Here is a 23,980-nt window from a genome sequence, read left to right on the forward strand (position 1 = left end):
TACAAAAAACAATACACACAAAAGACAGTGTCACAAGTTACAAATACATCTGATGATTCAAAACAACTGCAGCTCTCAAAAACATTGTCAATCAGAGTCTTAAAAACCAGCAAGGACACCAACTCCCCTAACTGTAAGATCTTCTGAAGCATGTTCCAGGATGAAGGGGCATTATGGGAAAATATTGTTTCCCCAACTCAGTTCTGGCCTTAGGAACAGACAAGGACAGCCGCGACTGAACGAAGACTGTATTGAGTGACTGATCTGGTCAGTAAGGAACAGAGATACAAAGGGAGTTGGCCTATCAAACACAAAAGGTGTCCCAGTGCTTTAGCCTCCTGATGGAGAGGTCCATTGCACCATGACGTATAAATAACAGTGATGGAGGAGTGATCTAGCATTGGTGATTAACCTTAAAGCACCATGATACACTGTGTCCAGAACTAAGGTACTTGTATATAGACAATATCACCATAAACAGCACAGAACTAAGGTACTTGTATATGGACAATATCACCATAAACAGCACAGAACTAAGGTACTTGTATGTAGACAATATCACCATAAACAGCACAGAACTAAGGTAGTTGTATATAGACAATATCACCATAAACAGCACAGAACTAAGGTACTTGTATATAGACAATATCACCATAAACAGCACAGAACTAAGGTACTTGTATATAGACAATATCACCATAAACAGCACAGAACTAAGGTACTTGTATATGGACAATATCACCATAAACAGCACAGAACTAAGGTACTTGTATGTAGACAATATCACCATAAACAGCACAGAACTAAGGTACTTGTATATAGACAATATCACCATAAACAGCACAGAACTAAGGTACTTGTATATGGACAATATCACCATAAACAGCACAGAACTAAGGTACTTGTATATGGACAATATCACCATAAACAGCACAGAACTAAGGTACTTGTATGTAGACAATATCACCATAAACAGCACAGAACTAAGGTACTTGTATATGGACAATATCACCATAAACAGCACAGAACTAAGGTACTTGTATATGGACAATATCACCATAAACAGCACAGAACTAAGGTACTTGTATATGGACAATATCACCATAAACAGCACAGAACTAAGGTACTTGTATGTAGACAATATCACCATAAACAGCACAGAACTAAGGTACTTGTATATGGACAATATCACCATAAACAGCACAGAACTAAGGTACTTGTATGTAGACAATATCACCATAAACAGCACAGAACTAAGGTACTTGTATATAGACAATATCACCATAAACAGCACAGAACTAAGGTACTTGTATATAGACAATATCACCATAAACAGCACAGAACTAAGGTACTTGTATATAGACAATATCACCATAAACAGCACAGAACTAAGGTACTTGTATATAGACAACATCACCATAAACAGCACAGAACTAAGGTACTTGTATGTAGACAATATCACCATAAACAGCACAGAACTAAGGTACTTGTATATAGACAACATCACCATAAACAGCACAGAACTAAGGTACTTGTATATAGACAATATCACCATAAACAGCACAGAACTAAGGTACTTGTATATGGACAATATCACCATAAACAGCACAGAACTAAGGTACTTGTATATGGACAATATCACCATAAACAGCACAGAACTAAGGTACTTGTATATAGACAATATCACCATAAACAGCACAGAACTAAGGTACTTGTATATGGACAATATCACCATAAACAGCACAGAACTAAGGTACTTGTATATGGACAATATCACCATAAACAGCACAGAACTAAGGTACTTGTATATAGACAATATCACCATAAACAGCACAGATTTAAAAAGTGCTTTGAACAAGATCCTTTCTGAGTGATATTGAAAAACATTTTGTTCCTAAAATAAAAGGCCAACCTCAACATCAGTTTCTTGGTCAAGTTATCAATGTGCTGTTTAAAATTCAGATTTTCATCTAACTAAATCCCAGAATAATTATAGGAGGTAACTAGGGCTGTTGAAGACAGTCAAATTCCACGTGACCGTTTAGTCACGGTAACTAGGCTTCTCAAAGCTCTGATGCTGCTGATGGTCATTAGTAACCTACCAAACTTGCTACCTGCCTGGTACTCAGCACTCCATTGTCTCTCTAATCACTCTGACATCAATGCAAATGTAATAGAAAATCTAATCAAACACTTCATGAGAGCCCATGAGCTCATGTTGTGCGACATTTCTATAGCCTATGCAGCTGCGTGAGAAATCAGTGATGGCCTCTACTAAAAAGAGGATCCCATCAGCTTTCTATAGGCTGGGCTTACTATATTTATTTCTCAACTTTCCTAATATTAAGCACATTGCTTATATTTACAACGGGAGTATATCCTACCTGGCTGGCATAATAAACCACGGGGAAAAGCGTCCTCCATTCGCTATTTAAGTGCATAGATGACATGTATTTTTCCTGCTGCCCCTGTTTCAATACAGGTGCATGATAATGGTCCATTCTAAATAAATAAAAAATGTCACACATATATTATTTAGTATATGTAAAGACAAGATTAAATCAAGAATAGTCTGATGGGTGACAATATTAGCATATCACTTGTGAATGATGCCCAGCACAAGAAATAATTACTTTTTTAAAACTCGAATCATAGTTGCACACCTCATGTAGCCTCGCCCATGGGCCTATATGTTTTGATAAGGTTTGTATCACAACTAAAGTGGCCAAATAACTTAAAACAAAGCACATTAATCAGATGTGGAGCCTAAGTGGCATACATAAGCAGAGCGTGAGTTTCAAGTTTGGGGAAGATCATTTTCACTATAAAAATGCACCTTTATAATAAAAGCATTAAATGCATAATTGCATTTGCGGTCACTTTTGATAATGGTGTTTTCCGCTAATGGAACATTTGCGCTTATAGCCTACTACCATGTGCACATTGCTGCGCTTATCATTGGAAGAAATAGCCTAATAGTTTATCAACGTTCTGATCTGTTGCGTCAGCCACATTGCGTAAAAAAGTGTTTTTTTGATGCTAGCGGTTGTATTCATTTGGGATCTATCGCATCCCACAACTATGTTTGGAATATTTATTTATTGCACAGGATAGATCAACTTTTGTACTATGGGGGATAGTAGATTAATGTAGGCTAATGCTTTTGCTGTTCGTTAGGCCTACTCATCTTGTCTGCTGCCGAAAATAAATGTGGACAGTTCTTCCAATATCTTCAATATGTACCTTGGAATTGGATATGGACGCATGCAGTTGCGTCCACGATGTGTCTGTCTTCACTTTTTTATAGGGGGTATTCCGGCCAAACGAAGGGGACGCGGCCGTGAAATTGTAGGCATTATCGAGTGCTTGTCAACTTGTGACTGAATGACTGATGTGGTGTGTACAGCCTGGGGAAAACACTAAGCAGAACTCAGACCTTTCAAGATACTTTTTACAATCATCATTAGAGTCGCATCAACGCATTCGAATGTATTAAACATCTAAACATACAGCCCAACGTTTGTAGAGCAACTAAAGTTACATGAATAACTCTAAATTAAGCATATAGGAGTATACCCATTTCTTTGTTAACCGCTCACAGAATAGCCGCTTGTGCGCACTCCCTCAAATCGTTCGTACTATTTTATTCAACTTTGTTCAATTGTATTCTTCACACAATAAAATAATGCCACGGAATTGTAAGCAAATGTTGTCTGCTAAATGAACTAGTGTAGCCCACAGCTATATGACATAGTCAGATCAGGACCTGCTAAATGAACTAGTGTAGCCCACAGCTATATGGCATAGTCAGATCAGGACCTGCTAAATGAACTAGTGTAGCCCACAGCTATATGACATAGTCAGATCAGGACCTGCTAAATGAACTAGTGTAGCCCACAGCTATATGACATAGTCAGATCAGGACCTGCTAAATGAACTAGTGTAGCCCACAGCTATATGACATAGTCAGATCAGGACCTGCTAAATGAACTAGTGTAGCCCACAGCTATATGACATAGTCAGATCAGGACCTGCTAAATGAACTAGTGTAGCCCACAGCTATATGGCATAGTCAGATCAGGACCTGCTAAATGAACTAGTGTAGCCCACAGCTATATGGCATAGTCAGATCAGGACCTGCTAAATGAACTAGTGTAGCCCACAGCTATATGGCATAGTCAGATCAGGACCTGCTAAATGAACTAGTGTAGCCCACAGCTATATGACATAGTCAGATCAGGACCTGCTAAATGAACTAGTGTAGCCCACAGCTATATGGCATAGTCAGATCAGGACCTGCTAAATGAACTAGTGTAGCCCACAGCCATATGGCATAGTCAGATCAGGACCTAACATAAGGACAACTCAGAGTAGCTATTCTGTTCTTCTGAAATAGACTACATTTTCTTCACCTGTCTAAAATAAATTGATTTATTGTGAAGGTGTAGGCTATATTACATGGATTTATTAGACTTTTTAAAAAATGTAGATTTTCCAAAGATCAGCATCAGTGGCTTGTGTGGAAGCCAAGAGATGCTAACTGTGTTTATGTTAATTAACGGTCAATTACCGTGAGATGAACAGTTATCTGGTTGTCAATCACCGGCTGATGAAATTTCGTGACCGCCACAGCCCTAGAGGTGACCCTATACATTTGCTAGCTTTTTAGAGTTAAAATCTGGAAGTGTCTCCATCTGTCTACTTTCAGAAAAGAGAAAGAGAAAACCGACTCAGAAATCCGAGTCGACGTGCTAGGAGTCGAGTAATCAATTCTTTTTGGAGTCGACTCTCCACCACTTCGTCGTTTCAGTTAACCTGTTGGGTCTAGGGGGCAGCATTTGCACGTCTGGATAAAAAAAATGTACCCGATTTAATCTGGTTACTAATCCTACCCAGTAACTAGAATATGCATATACTTATTATATATGGATAGAAAACACTCTAAAGTTTCCAAAACTGTTTGAATGGTGTCTGTGAGTATAACAGAACTCATTTGGCAGGCAAAACCCTGAGACATTTTCTGACAGGAAGTGGATACCTGATGTGTTGTATTGACTTTAAACCTATCCCATTGAAAAACACAGGGGCTGAGGAATATTTTGGCACTTCCTATTGCTTCCACTAGATGTCACCAGCCTTTACAAAGTGTTTTGAGTCTTCTGGAGGGAGATCTGACCGAACAAGAGCCATGGAACGATGATGTCCCATTAGACACCTGGCGCGCGAGTTCATGTTGGGTACCCTCGTTCCAATACGTTATATTTTTTCCCCTCGTTCATGACGAGAAGTCCGGCTGGCTTACATCATGTGCTAACGAGACGGAGATTTTTGGACATAAATGATGAGCTTTTTTGAACAAAACTACATTCGTTATGGACCTGTGATACCTGGAAGTGACATCTGATGAAGAGAATCAAAGGTAATGGATTATTTACATAGTATTTTCGATTTTAGATCTCCCCAACATGACGTCTAGTCTGTATCGCAACGCGTATTTTTCTGGGCGCAGTGCTCAGATTATTGCAAAGTGTGATTTCCCAGTAAGGTTATTTTTAAATCTGGCAAGTTGATTGCGTTCAAGAGATGTAAATCTATAATTCTTTAAATGATAATATAATACCAATGTTTTCTAATTTTAATTATTTAATTTGTTACGCTGACTTGACTGCCGGTTATTGGAGGGAAACGATTTCCTCAACATCAATGCCATAGTAAAACGCTGTTTTTGGATATAAATATGAACTTGATAGAACTAAAAATGCATGCATTGTCTAACATAATGTCCTAGGAGTGTCATCTGATGGAGATTGTAAAAGGTTAGTGCATCATTTTAGCTGGTTTTATGGTTTTGGTGACCCTGTCTTTGACTTGACAAAACATTACACACAACTCTTGTAAATGTACTGTCCTAACATACTCTAAATGTATGCTTTCGCCGTAAAACCTTTTTGAAATCGTAAAACGTGGTTAGATTAAGGAGATGTTTATCTTTCAAATGGTGTAAAATATTTGTATTTTTGAAAAATTAGAATTTTGACATTTAATTGGATTCAAATTTGCCGCTCTTGAAATGCACCTGCTGTTGATGGAGTGCACCACGGGTGGCACGCTAGCGTCCCACCTAGCCCCAAGAGGTTAACAGTTGGAAAAATGGCAGAGAAAGGCAAGCGACAGCAGTGAAGTCCTGTATCGCTAAACTTTGAGAAGTTAAATGAGAAGGAAATGCACATTTAGTAAAGTGGAATTGAGGTACAGTAATGGTAGTACCGCTGCACTACCATCTGAAAGGGACGCACCATGAGACCCAACCTGCTGCTGGCAGCTGCATTGTGAATTCACATGGAATTTTATAAATTGTTCTTATTGTTTTAATGGAAGCCGATTAAAAAAAGTGGCAGTTTAAACGTTAACATTTTTTTTCTCCATTTGTCACATCCCTACTATGTTTGTTTGTGTGTGTGTCCGTCCGTATGTATACGCGTGCCCGGCTATCAGACTCTAGTGCACTGTGTGTTGATAAGGCCTGTTAGGGTATTGACATATTGACTTCCTGCTGACTCAATCACAGACGAATCAGATATAAGTTTGTCTGATTGGCACTAGCCAAATTGGCGGTTAGAGATAAGTCTCTATGACAAAATGAGTGTGTGTGTATATATGTGTGTGATAACGTGACATGGTCCCAAAGATGAAAAGATACAAGCACCTGTCATAGGTATTTTTGATCACTTTTAAGTTAAAACCTCGTACTTAAAGTTTACCTGAAAACAATAGTCGGCGGGGCTCTAAAGACCAATTTGGTTGGAATATGCGACTAAATATTTTGCTGCGTGACCACAAGTTTTATTTTGGGAGCATTGTGTCGTGGGCCGTTCTAAAACTACTTGTGCGTTGTTAACCACTTGGTCACACTTTGTTCAGTCATGTTACCTCATTGGCTAGCTAGCTAACAACCTGGTAACTTGACCAGTATTATCCAACAGTGGAGGCTGGTGGGAGGAGCTATAGGAGAACGGGCTCGTTGTAATGGAATAAATGGAACGGTATCAAACACATCAAGCATACGGAAACCACATGTTTGACTCTGTTCCATTCCAGCCATTACAATGAGCCCATCCTCCTATAGCGCCTCCCACCAGCCTCCACTGATATCCAGAGTTGGGGGCGCAAAAAGAAAGGAAAAGGGATAGCTTCAATAACCATAGCAATTAATGAATTAATAAATGACAGATCTCTTGCATGTGGTCAACGCACAACGCTTTTAAAGAGACAGTGTACAATTTACAATGTAATATATCTCAATAGGACAATGGAGCTTTTACACAATGTAAAAACTTAATATTACACTAATGACTAATTTCAATGACAGGTATTCATATCAACATTTTAGCTTTTATAATAAACGCATGTCTTTGAAGTGTTACATGTTAGTTTCTAGGGCACAACATGTGCTTCAAACGAAACTAGAATTCATACAGGCCCAATATAGGCTGAATCAATTGGAAAAACATTTTCTGGTGCACCTAAATTTAATGTGGTGCTCCTAACATTTTTAAGTTGGGAGCACCAGTGCTACCAATTAATTCCTTTCAAATTTAGAGCCCTGATAGTAGGCCTTCGTGTTTTGGGAAAGTTATATTTTCAACAACAACAAGAGAAGACACACAATAGTATTATTTACCTGAAGAGCAGGTGTTTGACTTTGAACTGTGTCTCTATGACCCCGGTGGTCCTCAGTCTGACCCTCAGGACATCCGTTTCCGTGGGAACGAGGTCTGGAGAGATGATACGACCCATGTTCTCAAAGAAACTACAGGAGGAGGATGAGAAAGACAAAGATTAGATTATTTGATCTAAACATTGTATATCTGAAAAGGTCATTTCAAAAGCTAGAGAAAGAGAGATAGAGAGACACAGACAGAGAGGCATACAGTATGCCTGTCAGGCTGTGCTTCATTTAAGCCGGATCCTCTCCGTTTTGGACTGTTTGATTCCGGTACCTCTCGAAGCATGAAAAATAATTATTTCAAAATTATAATAAAAGCGATCAAAGTTCATTCGAGTTGCCTCTTCGTTAATTCTCCTGCCCCCACAAAAAAACATCATGTGAAAAAGTAGATTTTCAGCCCGGGCCTAATATTTCTAAGAGTTGATTCGGGTCGGCCCAGGTTTATGGTTTGTGCAACATTGTAACCCATGTTTGAGACCAACGCGTGGCCGTGGCTGTGTGAGAAGCACGTATGTTCTCTCTCCCTCTCTCTGCTCTGATAGACATGAGCCTGCAACTCCTCTCTCCAGCATTGCACTTCATCATTTATTTCCTTATAGAATCATAAGGTTCTGGAAGGGCTGCAGCACCCTTGATAAATGTAAATACATTTGCCAAAATTACAGAATTATTGCTGTCTGTTCAGAAAGAAATGAAACCATTCAGAATGTCCTACTACACCATGAGAAGGCCTATCATTTAGCCACAGAGGATCAATAGCATCTTCAAAAAAATTGCTTAGCTGTGGATTGTAGCCCAATAACAGTGTCTTCCATGTGGTTGTGGGTTCGATTCCCACGGGGGGCCAGTACAAAAAAAAAACACACAAAAAATGCATGGTATGAAATGTATGCATTCACTACTGTAAGTCGCTCTGGATAAGAGCATCTGCTAAATGACTAAAATGTAAATGTAACAAGGAATAGCCTACAGTCTGGAATGAGCGACAAATCTGTCTGTGAAAAAACAGCATGCAGACATTATTTCAAATACAATCGCAGGAAAACACAGGTAGGAAAGCAAATGTCTCCTCCTGAAAATAGAAGACTCTATGCTGTAGGCTGACAAAACATTTGATCAACTTCCAAATACTGTTTTACAAAAGAGAGAGAGAGAGGCTTTTGGCACAAGCGCATAGGTGAGTCAGTGAAACTGGAAAGCAGTTTTAGGACTATAATTTCCTCCTCACATTGTGTTTCCAAACACCTAGGCCTGGACTATTGATGGATTCAATACAAGGTCCATTTTTTATTGATTTTTGATTCTCAGTTTGTCAGTGTCAAAGTAGCCTGCCATTTCAATTATTTGTGTGGTGTTAAAAAAATTATAATAAAAAGATTCTACCAAAGTCTACAGTCATGTAAAATGACGTATAATTACATGAAATGAGTTTATAAAAGGCAAGACTTTTCCTGGACCCTCAACAACTAAACATGTTCCCAGTGTGTGCAACTTCTGTAAGTGCCTCTACTCTACTGCTCTATGCCACTATGCAGATATGATGATATGCATGCAAGGATTTATTATAAAAGGTGTTGTTTTTTCTCAGGCATTCTGGTACCTAAGAACTCCCCAGCTCACCCCCCTCTCACGCTCACTTTTTGTTCCGTCACCTCCCAATTTACAAATGAAGCACCGCTGTCAGGTGTGGAATGCAGTGATAAGCTAACCCCCAGGAGATGCTACAATACTAATCTCCATACTGAATATTCATACTAGTGGATTAATGGGTTTTAGATCGAGTTATAGCTTTACATAATAATATTGGTACTCTGAGGCTATGGTTTATCTAACAGATGGATTATACTGGTGTGTGTGTGTCAGATGGTTGCAGGGTGTGTTACAGCCCAAGTAGCTGATAGGGAATGACTGGGCTAGAATGTCACCATCACTTTGATGCGGCAAAGCCTCCGTTCTGTGTGTGTGTGCGTTTCTGTGTCTGCAAGCATTTGTGTATGTGTGTCTGCGTGACTTTGTGCGAGGTGTATTTCCCAGGCTGTGGTGTCCGGCTAGTGCTCAGTGGGTCTCCAGGGGACCTGTCGCTGTAGATAAAGCCAGAACAGAGGCCTCATGCTGGGGGAGAGGAGGAGAGATGACAGCCTCCTGCTGGGCTGGTTGGTTCAGCCTTCTCTCTGTTCATTTTCCCTCTTTCTCCCTCTATACTTCAGACTCACCTCCGTCACACAGATTTGTCCATAATGACCACCTCTTCTCTCTCTCTTAATAAGTATTTTCTCCTTTGTCTCGATCTCAGGGTGATCATGGTTGATTCTTTGTGACAGTGTGTGTATGTGGGTGGATTGTCAGTGACACACCACAAGGCTAATCACAGGACAGCAGGCCTCCACACTCAGATAATTAGACCCCTGGATCTCTCTTTAACATATGCTGATTCAACCACAGTCAAGTGTGTGAGAATAGGAGAAACACAGAGAGAGAAAGAAATCGAGGAAGAGAGAAAGATTGAAAATATAGGTGAGTTGTACAGGTGTACAGTGCAGGTGTGTTCAGGTAAGACATGTGTCAGGTCAGTATTCACCCTGGCAGTGTGTTTTAACAGGTAAGACGTGCGTCAGGTCAGTAGTGTTCACCCTGGCAGTGTGTTTTAACAGGTAAGACGTGCGTCAGGTCAGTATTCACCCTGGCAGTGTGTTTTAACAGGTAAGACATGTTATTAGTTTACTCACTACAGGGCAGAGTCGTTGAGTTCAAACTCGTAACCCCTGGCTGCGGCCTCTCGGACCCCCTGGTCAGCCCACAGACAGGAAAGGGCGTGGCCAATGAAAGGAAACAGCACCTGATCCTCATCAAAACACCTCCCACAGGACAACACAGAGTGGGCGTGCACCTGGGGGGGGGTGAGAACAAAGACGGTATCATGGTCATACAGCTTACATGACACAGTACTGAGTGGACATGAAGCTACACACACTGCAGACGCCAAACTCTCTCCCACAGCACGAATAACAAGGTTAGCAGTAGAAACGAGTGACCTCGGCCATAAAAACAGAATTCATCACAGTTTCACAGCTCTAGTTATGAGCCGTCAGACTCAGTGTGGGTGGTGATGCTTTGAGCTCTGTTACCTTTGGCAATAAAGTTATTCAAATTGAATGGAACCTGACAGTAACACCTCCCACCCAATCTCTCACGCACGCACACACCTTCTCCCGATCAGACCCCTGTACCATGTCATTACAAAGCAATTACACTACAACTCATCCACTTAACTGGTTATTATTGATGCCTATTTGAACTATGACATTCTAACACAAAATAAAACTAGAGATGTGTTTGTGCATGTGTATCTGCGTCCGTATCTCCGTGTGTGTGTGTGTCTGTGTCTGTGCAAGTATCTGTGTCTGGCTGTGTGTGTGTGTGTGTGTGTGTGTGTGTGTGTGTGGGGAATGTCCTGAGCTGCCAGCAGACTAATGGGTCAGGGCTGAGTAAACATGGAGAGCAGCAGCAGCCAATCAGACCACTGAGACCCGCCAGCCTTCTGTGTGTGACAGACACTGCTGTCTGCTATAGGCATGCTGCCCTCTAGTGTCCGTCTGGACAAATCACAGACACGCTAAAGCCATCAAGTGAAGTAGTGTTTCTATGAGGTGGAGGCAAAGAGAGCAAGAGAGAGAAACAGACAGAGAAAGTAAGTCATATGGACAGACGGACAGATACAGTGAGAGAGTCAGTGAGAGCAATAGACAAGAGAGAGACGGACAGACAGACGGACAGACACTCCATCTCCCTCTCTAACCTTGTTCTTGCTGTTAGTCAGGTTGATCCGGAGAATGCCCATCCCGTGGAGGACAAACTTCATAGAGGTCAGAAGATTGTCCAGCACCGCCGGCTGTACGGGGTCAACAGGGCAGGGGTCAGAGGTAAAAAAAGAAAAAACACCAGTTACCATGGCAACGGTGTTCACACCACACAGGAAAAGTACATATAGAATGCATCTGAAAACCCTGTTTATGAAACTACTTTAGTCAAATTAGTGCACTATGGGTAATGGTGCCATTTCAGACAACTGTAGCCTTTATAACTAAAAAGATCAGACATGAATTACATGGCAACAGTGACAACACCATACAGACAGCCTTTATATAACCTCTTCAAATAAAAAAGGGTGTTCATTGAAATCAGACTTCAGGTTAAAGGGGAGATCTCAGACCTGTGTGAAGACTGATGTCTGAAGATGACGAACACAAAAGTCATAGAAGTCAACACAAAACCAAAAACTCAACTGTATCCAAGGTTGGGGTCAATTCCATTTAAAATTCCAGTCAATTCAGGAAGTACACTGACATTCTAATACCAATTCTCCTCAATGCTTTTTAATGAGGAACATTTGGAATTTGGTTTACTTTCTGAATGAACTGGAAATGGAATTGACCCCAACCCTGACTGTAACTAAAACACAAAAGTCAATATCAACTGAACTCAAAACTCAACTGTTTGAACCTCTGAGTGACTCTATGGGATTAGGGGGATCTATGTTAGTCTCCAACCCCCCTCCCTCTCTCCTCCGCTTCTCTTTTTCCCCTATCCCTCCCTCCCTCCCTCCCTCTCCCCTGCCAGAAAGAGATAAGCATTACATTCCATCCCAATTTTATCAGTCTAGACCTCCTTTCTTCCTGTCTCTATCTTTTCTGAAGTTTATTGGAGGTGTTTGCCTTTCTCAGTGGGGCGTACCTACAGTGTGATAAGAGATACTGTAACTAACTATGAGAGTGACACATAACTTCCGTATCAGTAATGTGTTAAGCCGGGCCGGGCTGAGGACAGTCAGCTGTCAGGGAGTAATGATTCTTTATTAACACATTCTCCAATATTAATCTTTGCTGACACCTGCATATTGATTTGTGTCAGAAAAATAAGCAGCTCAGAGAGACTCTCATCCCTTCTCTCCTACCCATCTCACCCTCTTCTTCGCCCCCTCGAGGATGTAAGGGAAGACAGAAAGCTCAGTTGGTAGCTCAGTTGGTAGAGCATGGTGTTTGCAACACCAGGGTTGTGGGTTCGATTCCCACGGGGGGCCAGCACAGAAAAAAAAAAGTATGATATGTATGAAATTGTATGAAATGTATGCATTCACTACTGTAAGTCGCTCTGGATAAGAGCGTCTGCTAAATGACTAGAATGAATAAAATATGTTTTTCTAAAGTATGAGAAGAGGCTCCAAATCAGACTTTAAATCTCCTCAGTACCTTTCCCTGGTCCTAACATGCAGCATGTGGCTAGGCTTAGTGACCTCTAACCCCAGTCTGCTGCTGTCCCACTGGCACCATGCTCTAAATTCTCACCTCAAATAAAGGGCATCTACACATTACTCACTGTCTGTGTTGGTCAAAACCTCCCCCCCCCTGTACCCTCACTGTCTGTGTTGGTCAAAACCTCCCCCCCTGTACCCTCTCACTGTCTGTGTTGGTCAAAACCTCCCCCCCTGTACCCTCTCACTGTCTGTGTTGGTCAAAACCTCCCCCCCCTGTACCCTCACTGTCTGTGTTGGTCAAAACCTCCCCCCCTGTACCCTCTCACTGTCTGTGTTGGTCAAAACCTCCCCCCCTGTACCCTCACTGTCTGTGTTGGTCAAAACCTCCCCCCCTATACCCTCACTGTCTGTGTTGGTCAAAACCTCCCCCCCCTATACCCTCACTGTCTGTGTTGGTCAAAACCTGCCCCCTGTACACTCACTGTCTGTGTTGGTCAAAACCTGCCCCCTGTACCCTCACTGTCTGTGTTGGTCAAAACCTGCCCCCTGTACCCTCACTGTCTGTGTTGGTCAAAACCTGCCCCCTGTACCCTCACTGTCTGTGTTGGTCAAAACCTGCCCCCTGTACCCTCACTGTCTGTGTTGGTCAAAACATCCCCCCCTGTACCCTCACTGTCTGTGTAGGTCAAAACCTCCCCCCCTGTACCCTCACTGTCTGTGTAGGTCAAAACCTCCCCCCCTGTACCCTCACTGTCTGTGTTGGTCAAAACCTCCCCCCCTGTACCCTCACTGTCTGTGTTGGTCAAAACCTCCCCCCCTGTACCCTCACTGTCTGTGTTGGTCAAAACCTCCCCCCCTGTACCCTCACTGTCTGTGTTGGTCAAAACCTCCCCCCCTGTACCCTCACTGTCTGTGTAGGTCAAAACCTCCCCCCCTGTACCCTCACTGTCTGTGTAGGTCAAAACCTCCCCCCCCTGTACCCTCACTGTCTGTGTTGGTCAAAACCTCCCCCCCTGTACCCTCACTGTCTGTGTTGGTCAAAACCTGCCCCCTGTACCCTCACTGTCTGTGTTGGTCAAAACCTCCCCCCCTGTACCCTCACTGTCTGTGTAGGTCAAAACCTCCCCCCCTGTACCCTCACTGTCTGTGTTGGTCAAAACCTCCCCCCCTGTACCCTCACTGTCTGTGTTGGTCAAAACCTCCCCCCCTGTACCCTCACTGTCTGTGTAGGTCAAAACCTCCCCCCCTGTACCCTCACTGTCTGTGTAGGTCAAAACCTCCCCCCCTGTACCCTCACTGTCTGTGTTGGTCAAAACCTCCCCCCCTGTACCCTCACTGTCTGTGTTGGTCAAAACCTCCCCCCCTGTACCCTCACTGTCTGTGTAGGTCAAAACCTCCCCTCCTGTACCCTCACTGTCTGTGTTGGTCAAAACCTCCCCCCCTGTACCCTCACTGTCTGTGTTGGTCAAAACCTCCCCCCTTCAAAAGTGTCACAGTGTGCCAAAAAAGGCCCCTTTACACAGTGTTGAGATCTGTCCTGTTGGATTCAGATTATAAACACCCACAACCCACCTGATGGTCAGATGTTTCCTCTACCCTCCCGTCTCCCCGTTCAAAACAAAACACATTCCTGGCCTTGTTTCCCGGCCGCTTTATTTGAAGTGTGTGATGTCAGATCAGACGTACCAGAGCTTCCCAGAAAAGTTGTATTAAAAAATAGCTTTTCTCCATCCCAGTTCCTCTCTCCCCTTCTCGATTTTTCTCCCCTGCACCCTCCCTCTTCAAAGAAAAATTCTCCATTGACTGGAAACTTAACATCCTCTGTTAATAGACTAATGGACACAGACTCTCTCTCTCTCCCCCTCCCCCCAGGTGTTTGTAAAGTAATCTGATCTCAATATCTGAGGGCTACGCCACCCCTTTGTATAGTCTATGTGTGTGTAGGAAGGGGGATACAATTCCAGATACCCCCATTCACCTCTGCAGCTATTGTCTGCTATGCTGTCAGCAGAGCTAATGTTCCAGTCACTACTCACCCCGAGGCGAGATACGGGAACACACACACACACACACACACACACACAATACAGAGAGAGTAAGGAGGGTGAGCCAGAGAAATGGAGGTAGAGAAACAGAAGGAGAGAGGGAAGAGGGGAAAAGTGAGAGAACAATGAAGACTGAAGAGGAAAAAAAAGCAACACGTCAGAAAAGACTGAGGGCCTCAGTTTGCATCCCAAATGGCACCCTACTCGCTATATAGTGCACTATTTCTGACCAGGGCCCATAGTGCACTATAGAGGGAATAGGGAGCCATTGGGACACAGCCTCAGTCTTCACTACTCCTAACTCCTACAGCAGCCTCAGGTCCAGACAGGTTTTAAGGACTAATCCCAAGGTAGTGTGTGTGTGTGTGTGTGTGTGTGTGTGTGTGTGTGTGTGTGTGTGTGTGTGTGTGTGTGTGTGTGTGTGTGTGTGTGTGTGAGATTTTCCACCAAACCCCTCATTCAACCACACCTTACTGAGCAGGTCAATAGGACGTATGTATGGCAGTTGTGTGTACAATGTTTATTGGGGCGGTATGCGCACGTCCATGAAAGAAAACGTACCCCGGGCGTTATCAGACAGGATCAAGTAGAACTAAAAGTGAATCGGTACACTGGTATAATAACAGTCCCAAAGGACGACGTCTGGACCACAAATGGGATGTTGTTCAGCGGTACATTCATATTGTATGGATGAGCAGGTTCAAACTGCCACTAAAACAACCCTACCCTGTGATCACGAAGGACTAACCTGCCGAGGGACTTGGAGGGACAGATTACAGGGGTGTCATAATGATGGTCCAACTTCCTTTCTTTTTAGGGCTGGGGGTATGTTTGTATTGTTGTGGTAGCTAGAGGTTACTATGTACTGCCTGGAAGTGAGGATTCAACATTCAACTATTGTTCTATCCAACATACACTTTTCTATCATCCTCAAACACAAAAGAAGAACAAAAATGTTTCACGCTCTTAGTATTTCTGGACAATGTTACAGAAACAATATGTGGAATGTAGCTGAACTGGCTGAGATCTGGCGTTCAATCATTAACTACTGCAGTGTTGTGTTAAAGCTGAGAGCTTTTCTGCTCAACGGAATTCTCTACACTGTTCTGGAATTGGACACAGTTCAAGAATCTTCAGTGTTCTAGAATTTAACACTGTTCTAGAATCCTCATACAATAAAATGACATCCCCAGAGTTCTGAGTGCCCCCCTCCTTGTTGACATAGCTGGTGGAATGAGAGAAAAATCTCTCTGCTGAATAAAACCACTACACAGCCCCAGGACTGGGATCTGAGGCAAATAAAGGAGGGATGAGACAGAGGAAGGGCCTTCTTTGTGTCTCTCTAGCTCAAATTAAATAACATGTTATTGGTTGCGTTCACATATTTTGCAGATGTTAATGCAGGTGCAGCGAAAAGCTTATTTTTGTAGCTCCAACAGTGCAGTAATATCTAACAATACAAAACTATACACACTAATCCAAATAAATTAAAATAAAGTAATTAAGAAATATCAGAACGAGCAATGTCAGAGTCCGGAATATAAAAAAATACACTGAGTGTACAAAACATTAGGAACACCTTCCTAATATTGAGTTTCACCTCCTTTTGCCCTCAGAACAGCCTCGTTGGGGAATGGACTACAAGATGTTGAAAGTGTTCCACAGGGATGCTGGCCCATGTTGACTCCAATGCTTCCCACAGTTGTGTCAAGTTGGATGGATGTCCTTTGGGTGGTGACCATTCTTGATACACATGGGAAACTGTTGAGCATGAAAAACCCAGCAGCGTTGCAATCCTTGACTCAAACCGGTGCGCCTGGCACCTACTACCATACCCCGTTCAAAGGCACTTAAATATGTTGTCTTGTCCATTCACCCTCTGAATGACACAAATACACAATCCATGTCTCAATTGTCTCAAGGATTAGAAATCCTTCTTTAACCTGTCTCCTCTCCTTCATCTACACTGATTGAAGTGGATTTAACAGGTGACATCAATAAGGGATCATAACTTTCACCTGGATTCACCTGGTCAGTCTGTCATGGAAAGAGCAGGTGTTCCTAATGTTTTGTACACTCAGTGTATATGATAGAAAAGGTGTGTACAGCAGTGGTTATATATAGATGAGCCTTGACTAGAGTACAGTATATACAGGATGTAAACATTATTAAAGTGACCAGTGTTCCATGACTATGTACATAGGGCGGCAGTCTCTAAGGTGCAGGGAAGAGTAACCGGGTGGTAGCCGCATAGTAACAGTGACTAAGTTCAGGGCAGGGTACTGGGCGGACATCGGTTAGTGGTGACTATTTAACAGTCTGATGGCCTGGAGATAGAAGCTGTTTATCTGTCTCTTGGACCCAGCTTTGATGCACCTGTTCTGTCTCCGCTTTCTAGATAGTAGCGGGGTGAACAGGTTGTGGCTCGTGTGGCTGAGGTCCTTGATGATCTTCTTGGCCTTCCTGTGACATGGGGTGCTGTAGACCAGGGTCTCACAAACTGGGTCCCCACCCCTCCCCCTGGGTGCATGTTTTAGTTTTTGTCCTAGCACTACACAGCTGATTCAAATAACCATCTCATCATCAAGCTTTGATTATTTGAATCAGCTGTGTAGCACTAAGGCAAAAACTAAAATATGCACTCAGGGGGTGGCCCCAGGACCAAGTTCGGGAAACCCTGCTGTAGATGTCCTTGAGGGCAGGCAGTGCGCCCCCGGTGATTCGTTGACCACACTACCCTCTGGAGAGCCCTGCGGTTGCAGACGGTGCAATTGTCGTATCAGGCAATGATACAGCCCGACAGAATGCTCTCAATGGTGCATCTGTAGAAGTTCGTAGGGAGGGGGGGGGGGGGGGGGGTCTTAGGGGCCAAGCCGAATTTCTTCAGCCTCGCTGTTGCGCCTTCATCACAGTATCTGTGTGGATGGACCATTTCAGGTTGTCAGTGATGTTCACGCTGAGGAACTTGGAAGATTCTCACCATCTCCACTGGAGTTCAAGATAGCACCAACAGACACGGTCACCCTTTACCTAGTTCCGAGCCAACTTTGCAGTATTGTTTTTTTGGTGTGGTATTTCTTACATTATTTCCACAGAACGTGTCTTGTATTATTCCCTACAGGACTCAGGAGGCCCACCACTTCCGAGTATATTACTCACTAATGTTCAGTCCCTGGACAATAAAGTAGACGAGCTCAGGGAGAGGATCTCATTCGAGACATCAAGGACTATAACTTACTCTGTTTCGCGGAATTATGGCTCTCTCCGGGTATACTGTCCCCGTCCATACAGCAAGCGGGGTTCTCCATACATCACGGACAGACCGAAAGAACTCTCCGGCAAAAAGAAATGGGGAGGTGTATGTTTCATGATTAACTATTCATGGTGTGATGAAGGTAACGTACAGGAAATCAAGTCCTTTTCTTCTCCCGATTTGGAATACCTCTCCATCAAATGCCGGTGGCATTACCTCCCGAGAGAATTCTCTTCAGTCATCGTCACGGCCGTGTATATTCCCCCTCAGGCAGACACTGCGACGGCTTTCAAGAAAATACACTGGACTTTGTGTAAACTGGAAACTGCATATCCTGAGGCCGCATTTATTTACGGAAGTTTAATCAACATCTCCTGCGCTACTCGCTCATTGAGAACTCTGACCATTGCTACTCCCCCTTCCGGGACAGCTACAAGGCCCTTGGCAAATCAAAACATGCCTACATTCTGTTCCTCCCCTCCTATAGGCAGAAACTTAAACAGGAAGTACCCGTGACAAGGACTGTTTAACATTGGTCTGACCAATCAGAAGCTATGCTTCAAGATTGTTTTGGTCATGTGGACAGCGATATGTTCCGGGTTGCCTCAGAATAGCATCGACGTATACACTAACTCAGTGACTGAGTTCATCAGGGAAGTGCATAGAGGATGTTGTTCCTACTGTGACGATTAGAGTTTATCCAAACCAAAAACCGTGGATAGATGGCAGCATCCACACAAAACTGGAAGTGCCAACCACCACATTTAGTGGTTCCAGGGAAATAACCTCTCCCTCAACGTCAACAAAACGAAGCAGCTGATCGTGGACTCCAGGAGACAGAAGAGAGAGCACGCCCCCATCCACATCGCTCTATCTTGTCACAGTGCTACAACACAAGCCAACGGTGGGACAGAGAAAGGGATGCGTCCCAAATGGCACCCTATTTCCTATATAGCCCAATGGGCTCTGGTCTAAAGTAGTGCACTATATAGGGAATAGGGTGCCCTGTGGGCTCTGGTCTAAAGTAGTGCACTATGTAGGGAATAGGGTGCCATTTGGGATTCTTCCTGCTACAGAATGTGGTTCATCAAAGAGTCTCTACCAGTCTGCAGCAGGCCTAGAGCAGAGATCAGCTGTACAGGGCATGGTCAGGACAGGGGAAGGCAGGGTGTGTGTGTACGTAAGAGAGATACACCCTGCAATCTCTGTTTTCGTTGGTTCAGGGAAGGGCATAGATAGGGCAGTGAGGCAGCGTGTGATTTATTCCACTGGAAGAGAGAGTGTTAAAGTTACCATGGTGTTCATGTTACCATTGTGTTCATGATACCAAATGTGTCCCTTTAGATGAAAGGGGGACTGATGGGGCAGTGATGGTGGAGTGAGTCTTGGATAATCTGACTTTTATGAGAAAGAGGAGGGAAAGGCCATAACCTTCACATATCACCAGCCAGGACCTTCATCTGGCATATCAGAGTCTATCCGGTGTGTGTGTGTGTTCCGGTGTGACATGACAGCAGACAGCTGCCAAGGACCGATTCAGAGCAAGAATACTCCCAAAGTCTAGAAAATAATATTTGCACACACACAAATGTGTATGACGCACATATACCTCATACCAAATTCCTCTCATAATTGAACATACTTGCTGCTGCACACCTGTTAGCAAACTGGAAGCCATCAAAGCGCTCACCCTTTAAAAAAACAGGTATTTCCGCTCAACACTTGTTCATTATGTTGCTACATTATAGAGAAGTCAGAGGGAGGGAGGGAGGGAGGGAGGGAGGGAGGGAGGGAGGGAGGGAGGGAGGGAAGGAGAGAGGGGGAGGTGTGGAGAGAGGGGGAGGTGTGGAGAGAGGGGAGGAGTGGAGAGAGGGGAGGAGTGGAGAGAGGGGAGGAGTGAGCAAGGGAGCAATGAAGAGAGGAGTAAAATCTAAGTGAGAAGGAGAATAAAGAGGGATGGAAGAAAGGGAAAGTTGGTGGGAAAAGAGAGGGAGTGACCGGGCGAGAGAGTAGGTGTTTCACCCAGTCAGTGAGGGAGTGTGTCTCAGTATTGTCCACATTCCTCTATTTAACCCCAGACCTTAGGACAAACACACAGGAAGTGTTTATGCAGATGTTTGTCCCCAGAAGACGACAGGCCCCACATATAGGATGCGTCCCAAATAGCAGCCCATTCCCTATTCTCCTTAGAGGAATGGAGAGAATCAAACCACTGTATTCCTGTATGGGTTTACCCCTGAAACACACACTTCATGTCTCCCATCTTCATTTCCCCCCTCTACAACCCATATCACTTAACCTCCTTCTCTCAGTCTGTTTCTCTACGTCGCTTCCTCTTTTAGCGCTATGCCCTAACTCAGCTTATCTCCCCTTCACACCCCCCCCCCCCCCCTCACTTATTCCACTTCTTATCAGATGAGTGATATGATCATCTATCTATCTCACCTGGCCAGTTCCATTATAGTGAGGAGCAACCAGCACCTGGTCTGTGTAGATTGGGCAACTGAGACGTCCATACAATGACTGGCAAGCAATTTGATCAGGCTTCTACTGTATTTAGATTACATGTGGGGGGTTCTCTCTCTCTGTGTGTGTGTGTGTGTGTGTATACACACCTTGAAGCTGGTCAGCTCTTGCCTGGTAAAGCCATGGCTGTGGATGATCTTCATCTGTTTGACCAGAGTACTCTTCCCACTCTCTGCTGCTCCTGAATCAGATGGAGGGATGGAGAGAGAGACATGATAAAATAACACTTGAAATGTCTATCTTTTTGAAACCTTGAGTGTAATATTTACTGTTAAATTAAAATTGCTTTTTGTTCATGTTGTTTTGTGTCTTCTCACTTTTGTTTATTTCACGTGCTTTGGCAATGTAAACATGTTTCACATGCCAATAGACCCCTTTGAATTGACTTGAGAGAGAAAGACTTTCTTACATTGTATTACAACAAGTTCAAGGACAATAGCTTTACCTTGTAGCCTGGGTCCCAGATCAGTTTGTGCTGTGATTGGACAATGACCATAGATAGGAGAGTTGACAAGACAGCATAAAACATCTTAAGTGTTTCCCTTAAGGAATCATTTTCCTATACCTAAGGGAATTGTTTAAGGGTGTTTGTTGCATAGAACCCCTCAGACATTTCCTTAGGTGAGGGCATCATTTAAGGGTTTTACGGTAGTTTGAAGACATGTACAACAGAAAGTCTCTGGTTACCATGGAAATGACTTAGTTAAATAAAAGGTAAAAAATATATATATATTCAAAGACATCGCATTTATTTTTGGAGATCGCAAAATAGAACTTCTATGTTCAAGACCAGAGAAACAAATTGATTCACTAGATAATAAAACATGTTTATTTTAGTTACTTTTTACTCAACTTGTTTCTATTCATTTCTAGCACATCAAGTGAAGTACAGAGCAGCGGAGGCTGCAGAGGGGAGGGCGGCTCATAATGGCTGGAACGGAGCAAATGGAAATGGCATCAAACACATAGAAACCATGAGTTTTTCTCAGGAGCAAGCAAGGGTCGGAGTACAAGTCCATATCAAAGAATGTGAAACGGAGCACGGAGGGCACTTCTCTAATGCGTACTCCGTTTGTACATATTATGAAGCATGCGTCGATGCAAGCTTCAACAGAAAGTATGCAAAGAAATATGACTCAATCATGTAAAAAAAAAAATTTGAAATCATTGGCAGCCATTATTTGAGCTGAAGTGAGAGAACACACACTCTGAATTTGGAATGAAATGTTGCCTATTCATACCTTGTATGTTGCCCGACCACAATATTTGACCTTGATACGTTAATTTTGGCATGTTTATCTGCCTACGTACTGAATATCGCATGCCCATAATAAGTCAATAGGGCTAACTGGCTAGCTACTAGTAGTTACTTTTTCCCAACATGTTTCTAGTAGTTACTAGCACATCAAGATAACGTAGTACTGTTAACTAGCCACGAAAAATGTACATATACTTTGCATAACATTAGTTGTAGGTCATTTCTGCCTGTTAAACTATCTGGTTAGCTACATTATTACGAGTCACATATAGCTAGCTTATAGTTATGAAGTAAAACGTTTGCTTTGTGTATTTCTTGTTTCATCTCTATTGTCATTGTCCTGGCTGGTAGAAGGGTCAGTGAATGGGTAAGTCCATAGTCAAGTCAATAGCTAGCTATCCATGAATAATGTTAGCTAGCTGCCCACAAAACATTTACATCTACCTTGCATATCATTAGTTTTAGGCCATTTTTGCCTGTTTAACTAGCTGGCTAGCTAGATTACTATGGCTCACATATATCTAGCTGATAATTATGAAGTAAAACATTTGCTTTGTGGTGCAGTGTGAGATAATAATTACTCGCACTCCCCCTACTGTGTTAAATGTTATGTTTTCTCCACACACTCGTCCCCACAAGAATGTACTCAAGAGAACATCCTCGGAGAATGCACTCAGAGCATGAGTGTGGAGCACAGTAGTATGCATATAAAACCACGTGTTTGATACCATTCCACTTATTCCGCTTCAGCCATTACCACGAGCACGTCCTCCCGAATTAATGTGCCACCAACCTCCTGTGGTACAGAGTATGTAGCCAGCTAGCTGTGTAGGACATGGATTGTGCACCTTCCCTTGTTCAGCTACCTAGCTAGCTGGTGGAAGTTTTTCCTTTTGAAACCAGGGCAGAGGAAATCAATATTCACTTCCACAAGTGCTGTTTACATTGATATCCATACTGAATGTTGTTTACTTTGATATCTATACTGAATGCTGTTTACTTTGATATCCATACTGAATGCTGTTTACATTGATATCCATACTGAATGCTGTTTACATTGATATCCATACTGAATGCTGTTTACATTGATATCCATACTGAATGCTGTTTACATTGATATCCATACTGAATGCTGTTTACATTGATATCCATACTGAATGCTGTTTACATTGATATCCATACTGAATGAAGCACTTAAGGGACCTCAAGGGCAACTAACTTTTTTCCACTTACTTTAAGGGGGAAATTTGCCTTAAAATGTTTTGTGCAAAAAAAATGAAGGGAAAAGATAAGGGGAAAAGCTACTTAAAATGTTTTATGCAACCGGGCTCAGGGTATTTATCTAGTTCTGGTTAATCTCAACACAAACCACATTGGCCTCTATCTGCACTGTGATTCATTCACTGTGACTGACCAGGAAGAATGTTAAACCATTGTGTGGAAACGCCTGCCCTGCACCCTTTAAACTCCTCACTGTGTTTCTGTTAAACCAATCATTTGATCTAGTATGGGTCTTTTTGCTGTTGTTCCAATAGCCTCGTTTGAGCTAGAAGTGTGTGGGGCTTTTTAGTTCATTAATGAACATAGGCTAAACTTGCAAAGGTGTTGTGCAGGCCTAGTGTCATAACTTGGGGTCAGGAGTTTGACCAGTTGATCTGACCAGAGAACACTCAGCTGCACAATACAGAACATCAAAATACTCTTCTGCCGGAGGGGAAATATTGTCCACTAACTATTATTATTACTACCACCACCACGGAGAGAGAGTAGAGTGACATTTGAAATGTGTCTATTCCATTGAAACTTCTGACTAATGTTTACTGTTCATTTTCGATTGATTATTTTCGCTTTTGTTTATCTATTTCACTTGCTTTGGCAATGTAAACATATGCTTCCCATGCCAATAAATCCCTTTGAA

General features: G+C 42.9%; 1 protein-coding gene across 1 annotated transcript in view; it reads right to left on the minus strand.

Moving 5' to 3' along the window:
* LOC106591866 (guanine nucleotide-binding protein G(o) subunit alpha) overlaps window positions 1-23,980 on the minus strand; it is a 37,031-nt gene that overhangs the window by 11,888 nt on the left and 1,163 nt on the right. The window contains exons 2-5 of the mRNA XM_045690867.2: window positions 20,894-20,985; window positions 11,526-11,618; window positions 10,456-10,616; window positions 7,682-7,810 (exon numbers count right to left, since the gene is read on the minus strand). Coding sequence (XP_045546823.2) covers window positions 7,682-7,810; window positions 10,456-10,616; window positions 11,526-11,618; window positions 20,894-20,985 — 475 coding nt within the window. The remainder of the gene's footprint in view (window positions 1-7,681; window positions 7,811-10,455; window positions 10,617-11,525; window positions 11,619-20,893; window positions 20,986-23,980) is intronic.

This window comes from Salmo salar, chromosome 12, assembly GCF_965601325.2.
Source record: "Salmo salar chromosome 12, fSalSal1, whole genome shotgun sequence".
Taxonomy (NCBI): Eukaryota; Metazoa; Chordata; class Actinopteri; order Salmoniformes; family Salmonidae; genus Salmo; species Salmo salar.